General features: G+C 50.3%; 2 protein-coding genes across 2 annotated transcripts in view; one reads left to right on the forward strand and one right to left on the reverse strand.

The window, feature by feature from the left end:
- Positions 1-6,819, forward strand: part of PPP2R5D (protein phosphatase 2 regulatory subunit B'delta) — a 27,821-nt gene extending 21,002 nt beyond the window's left edge. The window contains exons 13-15 of the mRNA XM_008922852.2: positions 2,170-2,242; positions 3,492-3,608; positions 3,959-6,819. Of these exons, the coding sequence (XP_008921100.2) occupies positions 2,170-2,242; positions 3,492-3,608; positions 3,959-4,096 (328 nt within the window). The 3' untranslated portion in view covers positions 4,097-6,819. The remainder of the gene's footprint in view (positions 1-2,169; positions 2,243-3,491; positions 3,609-3,958) is intronic.
- MEA1 (male-enhanced antigen 1) lies at positions 6,692-7,573 on the reverse strand. Its single transcript, XM_029964844.1, has 2 exons — positions 7,455-7,573; positions 6,692-7,388 (listed from the first exon to the last, which is right to left on the reverse strand). Exons 1-2 carry the CDS (start codon positions 7,564-7,566, stop codon positions 7,225-7,227), a joined length of 276 nt encoding a protein of 91 aa, XP_029820704.1. The 5' UTR covers positions 7,567-7,573; the 3' UTR covers positions 6,692-7,224.
- Between the last annotated feature and the right edge of the window lie 51 nt (positions 7,574-7,624).

Consider the following 7,624-nt stretch of genomic DNA (forward strand, 5'->3'; position numbering starts at 1 on the left):
GAAGGAAACTTTGTTGATTTTTTTTTTTTCTCAATGGTCTTTTTCTGACTTAGTGACAGAAAATAGTGCATCTCATTCCCAAATGAGCCAAAGTTGGTGGTGGGCTAATCCTTGCTGGGAGTGGGGAGCTCTGGGGTACATTTCATTGTTTTGTAGAATAGTAGTAAATAATGAAGTTAATTTTTGAATCAGATCTTTGGATGGGTAACCCGCTTATGGAGAAATTAAGGTTTTGTTAACATGTAAAATGGGAGCAAGCAAGATTTCTTTTTTTCCCATTTTAGGGCATTTGTGAAGCCCACAAATATCTGCATATATATTTTCAGTCAGTGACAGCACATTTCCTACAAGATCTACCTGGTGTTTCCATTAGGAGCTTTTTCTCCCTGTTTAGCTTCTACTCATGCTGACCTGCTGAGAGTGACTGTTCTCTGCCCTGGTGTGTGGCTGATGGAGGATTGCTCTGGAAAAGCTCAACAAGCAGCTCAGAGCTGTCCAATAAATGGATGGGTAGGGCTGCACTGTTTTCTGCTCATGTTGAGATGATTTTTTTTGGTCTAGTGTGCCTCTGTGCCTAATTAGGCTTCAGAAAACCTTGTGTTGGATTTTTATCAAGGATATACCTTTGGCAGTTCTGGATAACCAAAACTGGTAAAACATCAATTGAAAGCTTGGTGTGCAGGATGTGAAAATGTCTTTCAGCAGCATAATTTGAGATTATACTGTGGTGAGCATGTTGCCGTGGAATTTTGGTGCTGAAAAAATCTCTAGAGCAGTTAATTAGGGGTGAGATAAGAAAGGGTTTATTTTGCTAAGGCTAAGATGTTACAAGACACGCGCAGGCCTTGCCTGAGATGTTACATTTTATAATACCATCCATCCAATCCCAAATGTGTCCACCCTGTGGCCTTTACTCTGGACCGCCCCAGGTCCACCCCCTGAGAAATGGGTCTGGGGGTTTTGGGACCCCGTGTTCATCCCACCTTCCTCTTCATCAGAGCACAAAAGGTACATAGTTACCTAATTCTTGACTGTATTCTGTGGTTTAGGCCCTGATATGCTGTTCTGCCAACAATCTAGGTCTTGCCTTGACAAAAGACTAAACATTTCTGCTGTATTCAGGGGTAGGATTGATATAGGGAGCATAGAATGGGGTAAGAGGGTTAAGGAATGTGTAAACAAGGGTGCTAGAGAAAGGGAAAGGGACAAGGGACAAAGGAGGGGGGGTTGCTGCTTTTAAAATCTACTTCCACTACTTACAAAACTTACAAGTCTTACAAATATTAGAAAAATAAAAAACATTAGGGGCTTAAGGCATCAAGCATGATACAATTCCTCAGCTAAGTTGGATTTCCCTGCCACAGGGACCCAGATAAGAAGGCCTTTCTGGGTGAGAACAAGAAGGCTCAACTCTGTGTTAATGTTGTGATGTTATTACAGAGTAAAAGAACTTCCTTAGCATGGATAGATAGGGCACTAAAGAGACTTCTAGCTGGGATGAAAGCCGGATAGTTAAAATCAGAAATAAAGCTGAGCTTTTAGTGCAGGTGTTTAAAATGTAGAAGAGAATAAGGGGTGGTGGATGCTTACCTCTGTTTGCTGGGAACATTCACTGCCCTGGGATTTATAAGTGGCCCTGCTGAACAGTCACTTAAAATGTGTGCCAAAGTCTGTACCAAGGTCAAGAGCTGTGCCTGGGGGGTTTGGGCAGCTCTCTGGTGTGTTATGGCTAGAGACAGAGGTAACAGTGGGCAGTGGAACTCCAGCTCTATTGTAAATGTCATTTTGTCCCTCTGCATCTGTGGGGCACCAGGAAAATGTGTCTTTGAAATCCAGACTAGTGTCATTGCTTTACCCCAGAAACCAGACACTCTGGTCCACTCCTGCAGCACAAAGCCAGGGAAAAAGTACCTGTGCAGCCCACTGTTGCCACCATGTGCTCTGAGGTGAGTGAGGAGTGTGCCTGCCTACCTTCTGCTAGTTGCAGTTTGTCCCCTCTTCTTGCCTCATGTCACCTGTAGGTAGAATTAGGGGTCTCTGAAGGACAGGGCAGCTCTTCCCCTTGCCTGCATTTTTCTGCTGTCTCTTGCTTTTGTCATCCAGTGAGTGAAAGCTGCACTTTCCCCAGGAGTTCACACCTGATCTCTGTCTCTCTCTCTCTCTCTGCAGGGGAAGGTTCAGGATGAAGGAACGAGAAGAAATGTGGCAGAAAATAGAGGAGCTGGCCCGGCTGAACCCTCAGGTGGGTGACAACTGGGCAATCACCAACCATAAAAAGTTTAAGGGAAAGTGCCGGATTCTGCACCTGGGATGGGGCAACCCGGGATGTATGTACAGACTGGGGAATGAGATGCTGGAAAGCGGTGCCATGGAAAGGGACCTGGGGGTCCTGCTTGACAGCAAGTTGAATATGAGTCAGCAGTGCCCTGGCAGCCAGGAGGGCCAACCATGTCCTGGGGGCATCAGACATTGCCAGCCGGTCGAGTGAGGTGATTGTCCTGCTCTGCTCTGCACTGGGGCGGCCTCACCTTGAATATTGTGTGCAGTTTTGGTCACTGCAATATAAGAAAGATATTAAGCTATTAGAGTGTCTGAAGGAGGGCAATGAAGATGGTGAAGGGCCTTGAGTGGAAGCTGTACGAGGAGCAGCTGAGGTCACTTGGTCTGTTCAACCTGGAGAAGAGGGGACTGAGGGGAGACCTCATTGCAGTTAAAACTTCCTCATGAGGGGAAGAAGAGGGGTAGACACTGATCTCTTCTCTGTGGTGACCAGTGACAGAACCTGAAGGAATGGCCTGAAGCTGTGTCAGGGAAGGTTTAGGTTAGATATTAGGAAAAGGTGTTTCACCCAGAGGGTGGTTGGGTGTGGAACAGGCTCCCCGGGGAAGTGGTCACAGCACCAAGCCTGCCAGAGTTCAAGAAGCATTTGGACGATGCTCTCAGGCACATGATGTGACTCTTGGGGATGGTCCTGTCAGGGCCAGGAGTTGGACTCAATGATCCTTGTGGATCCCTTCCAACTCAGCATAATCTGTGACTCTGTGACAACAGAACCTAGGATGAATGAGACAAGAATGTGCTGGAGGTCTTAACCTGCTTTCTCAGACCATGAGAGCAGGCTTTAGCACCTGATCCCAGTCCTGTGCACACTGCCGCAGCAGTGGTCTGTCCCTCCCAAAACCCAGTGTCTTGGGAATGTTGACAGTGTTTTATCAGCCTGGCCTTCTGTAGCACTGACCTCTAAGTAATGCACATACATGTTTATGGGCCGTGCTCTCAGCTGCCGCTTTGCACACAGTGTGCTGTGACTCAGACAGCATTGGTAGGAATGGGTAGGAGAGGATGCTGCTTTCCTGTCTGTGTACCTACTACTACCTTTGTGGGGGCCGGAGAGGGCAGCTAGAAGTGTGCCATGTCATGTTAGGATGCTGGGGGAGAAGGCTTGGTGTTGTATGGAGTGCTGACTCTCCAGTTATCTGTGTTGTCTGCAGTACCCCATGTATTATGCACCTCTACCCTTGCCTTCTGTGTGCTGTATGGAAACAGAGACCCCGACTGCAGAGGATATACAGCTACTGAAGAAAACAGTGGAGACAGAGGCTGTGCAGGTGCGTAGGTGACTAGAGTCCTTCCACAATTGCTCTCAGTCCAGGGTCCAACAGCCAGAACTGGCTCTTTCCAAGTGTTCTGAGGGTAATGACTCTACTCTCATCCCTGATCATTAAAAGATCAGCCTGTAGTCTGAAGAGTAGAGTTTATCTAATCTTCCCTCTAACCTTCCCACTCTGGAAAAAGTGCGAGTGGGACTTTTTTCTGTCCTTTTAGTCTGTGTTTGGCTCTTAGACTGTTCTGCAGCATGCTGCAGTGTCACCCAGCATATTCTAGAGTGGTTGGAGTCAGAGGCTGAAGAGGTGAAGGGGTTTGATACTGATCCCTGACTCCTTCGGTTTGTCTGTAGATGCTGAAAGACATTAAGAAGGACAAAGTTTTGCTGCGCCGGAAATCTGAGCTTCCGCAGGACGTCTACACTATAAAAGCCCTGGAGGCCCACAAGAGAGCGGAAGAGTTTCTCACCTCAAGCCAGGAGGCTCTCTGACGGGTTCAGGGGCTGGCCCGAGAAGCTCTGCCCCATCCCTTTTCTCCAGGGGTCATGGAAATGCACTCGGTTCTCATGTATAAGTAAGGAATGAACATGGTGAGCTGTGCCTGTCCTCCACTCCATCTGCATACCTCCAGGGTAGATCTGGTTTTACGTTATAACTTGTATCTCACCACTGTCATGTCCTCCTGCTTTTTCACCTTGGCTGTGCATGCATGAAGGGAGCCTGCCTGACCTCTGATCGTATCAGTCCAGGCAGGACTCACTTCATTGCAAGCTGCCACCTCTTCTTACTCTGCCTGGAAGCCAGAGCCTTGCTCAGGCTCTCTGTTGGCCAGAGACAACCATGCGTGGCTCAGCATACTGCTCCAAGCCCCAAGTGCCCATCTCTGCCATGCCTGCCCCTGTGCTGCTTGTACAGCTGAGCCCTGTGGTGCTCAGAGGTCAGGCTGAGCTTGAGGCAGGAGCAGAGCTTGTGGAGGCTTTGCTGCCTTGGTGTGCAGCTCCACAGCTGAAGGGTCTTACGTACAGTGGAGGAGATGTTTGCTTCCACCTTTCTTTTTTTCCAAGCCTCTTGTTTTGTTCCTCTGTCAGTGGAGTGGGGGGTTCAGTGCTTCGCCACCCCCAGTAAAGCTGGGTGCAAGCACTACATACTGTTGCCCTCCCTTTCGGACATCCTTAGAAGCTCTCTTGTGGGAAAGTGATTCCTTCAGCTATTTGTGTTGGTCTGTGCTGACTCATCTCCATTCCGATGTCTTGGGTTAATTGTGGGCCCAGAATTAACTTCCCGCTTTGTAACAGGTGTCAGCCACTGAATTCTGCTTTCTTCTTCTACCTGCTCAATTAAAATACTCCTGCAGCTCTCCCTTTGTCTCTGTATCCCACCTTTAGCTCTGCAGTGGCCAGGGTTTCCTAGGAAGCTTGTGCTGCTAAAGTCATTTCTGCAAGCTAGCGGAAGCAATGGATACACCTTATGGGGCGTGGCTGAGTTTGAGTGTTTAGTTGTCTCCTTGTCATGATCAATGGCCAAGTGTTACTGCTGAATTGCTTCCATGGGTGCTCTGACCAAAGTTCACCTTGCCCTGTTACTTTGGCACCCGTTGAGGCCCTTGAGCTGAGGCCCTTGTTAGTTATTACTGGTGCATCAGGGACTCTGCTAAATTAGCATTTAGAGCACACTTGCTGATAGCCCAGGGGCTTGCGCAGCACTTGGGTGCTACTGTGATCCAGCTTTCACCCCTATTTTTTGTGGTGCAGATTCAGTGCCAGGCCAAGGTGCCACCTCAGAGGCTGGCTTGTGATAGAAAAGGGAGTCCTCCTTGCTTCTTATCTGCTGTACCTGCTTTCTTGACACATAAGCTTAAGTGGGTTTGCAGTAGTGCAGGGAGCTTATGGCACTGGTGCTAGCCTGACACTGTTTGCAGCATCGTGGAATGTTGTAGAAGGTTCTGGTGTATCTGCTTGTCCTCACTAGTAAACCATTCCCAGGTCAGAGGTTTATCCTCTCTAATATGTGCTGCTGGTGTGCAGCACATCTTTCCTCCAACCCCAACCAGGCTGTTTTTACCTCTGTATCCTGCATCCCTGCCCTGTGTAGGTCTCTCTCGGCTCAGCCCTCACAAGGGGTGCCACCATCTCTTCGGAGCAGCTGGGGAGCGTGTGTGTGAGATCCCCCCAGTCATGCAGGACCCCACCTCCCCTCCGCAACAGGCCAGTTCATCAGGAGACTTTAGAACACCTCAGGGAGGTTATTGCTTACACTGAACATTACTCCAAGCTCATGATCAGCTGCCAATCAATTACCTCACGCCTGGCACAGCATGTAGACATGCACCAGGTGATGCCAGATGGTGCACCGGAGTGGCACAGTGGAGATGAGGACTGCTGGGCTCAGGCTGAGCAGGATGCTTCTTCCTTTCGGTGCAGGCTTTCCAACTGGCTCTTAGCATTGTGCTATAAGCCAACACCTCATTTTTAGATTGCTACAGCATGGTATGCCCTCACTCAAGCCTGCTTGCTGCTGGGCAGCCTTTCCCTGCTGCAGGCTGCTCTGCCTGCAGAAGGAACAGAGACTTGTGGTGTGCAGAGGCTGACGCTGTCCTGCAGATGGTCTGTCTCTGTTGGCAGCCCCTGAGCCTGGCCAGAGGAATGCTGCTGGAGTCGTGCCATGTGCAGGGATAGGACTCTAACGCATCATGACTACGTGCTGTACAGCTTCAGTGTTCCCATAGCTTTGTGTGTCTTGTTCTGGGTCAGGGAACTTAGGCTTAGTACCTTCACCCTTTGTTTGCTGCCTATTCATTCCAGTGTCCTGGACACCTCAGAAGGGGACCATGTGAGAAAGGGGGGAGTGTGCTCACCCTCTCACCACATGTATTACTCATAGGCAGATCTGTATCTGCCACACTACAGCTGCCCCTTGCTCAATACTTGGTTTCTAGCATCAGTGCTGCTCATTTCTGCCTATGCCTTTCCCCATGTCAGCCAAATGGACAGAACTGGAGCTGCCTCTTCCACTTCACCTGGCTCCCTCCTCCCAAGGGAACAAGCAAAACTACTGCATTCACCCCCTGGACACAAGTATTAAGCTGCTTACAGTTCATATGTACATATGGTGTACTTTATTTTCAGTAGAGCATTACATAGTATGAAAGTGTTGGATTTTGTACAGATGTCCCTGTATGTACAGAACTAAATAAAACCAATCTCTTGGAATGACACATCTGGCTCTGCCTCTGATATTCCAACACAGGCCCTGTCCTGGGAGAAGGGGCCCAAGTCTGGAGAGGGACTTCTCAGGTACTGTCAGCACAGGGACAAGTCCAGTGTTTGTCCTGAGGGAATCTGGGCAAAGCCAGCTAAGTCCCCTCGCCCCACATGCACACAGGTATGGAAACCAGTCGGGCTCCTCAGAGGCAGAGGAAGCCAACACAAGGACATCACATTGACTTATGCACCAGCCAGAACCAGGAAAGAGGAGTGGGAAGGTAAATCAGACAATGTCAGTGGGAGAAACTGGAAGGTCGATACTGGCAAGTCCTGTCAGCACCTGGCTTGGAGGCAGCGGGTGCCTGCAGGGTGGAGGGAGGGCTGGGGTTTGCAGCTCCTGTGCTGCAGCTCAGCTCTCACTTCCACTCGGGCCGGGGACCACCGAGGCTCTGCCGGGCCTGCAGTGTGCGCTGCACCACGTCCTTCCACTGCTCCTCCGAGATCTGGCTGGCCCAGGCAGGGATGCCCAGGGTAGGCAGCTTCACGCTGGCCATTGTCCTCTTCACCAGCTCGACATGCTCTGGGAACAGAGAGGGCGTGAGACCGCGGCGGAGCCCCGAAAGGGCCCTGCCGAACACGCCGTTACCTGCATCCATGGGGATGGAGCTGCGGCTGCTCTGAGCCGCGGCGCCTTCCGCTACGTCCTCCTCCTCCTCCTCGCTGTCCGTCGGCGGGTCGGGCAGGTGCAGCCTCAGCATCTGCGGAGAAAAGCGGGCAGGGGGGGTCGGGACCACGGGTGCCCCCAACCCCGTCTCG

This window comes from Manacus vitellinus, unplaced genomic scaffold (genome assembly GCF_001715985.3).
Source record: "Manacus vitellinus isolate BGI_N305 unplaced genomic scaffold, ASM171598v3 scaffold_81_pilon, whole genome shotgun sequence".
Lineage (NCBI taxonomy): Eukaryota > Metazoa > Chordata > Aves > Passeriformes > Pipridae > Manacus > Manacus vitellinus.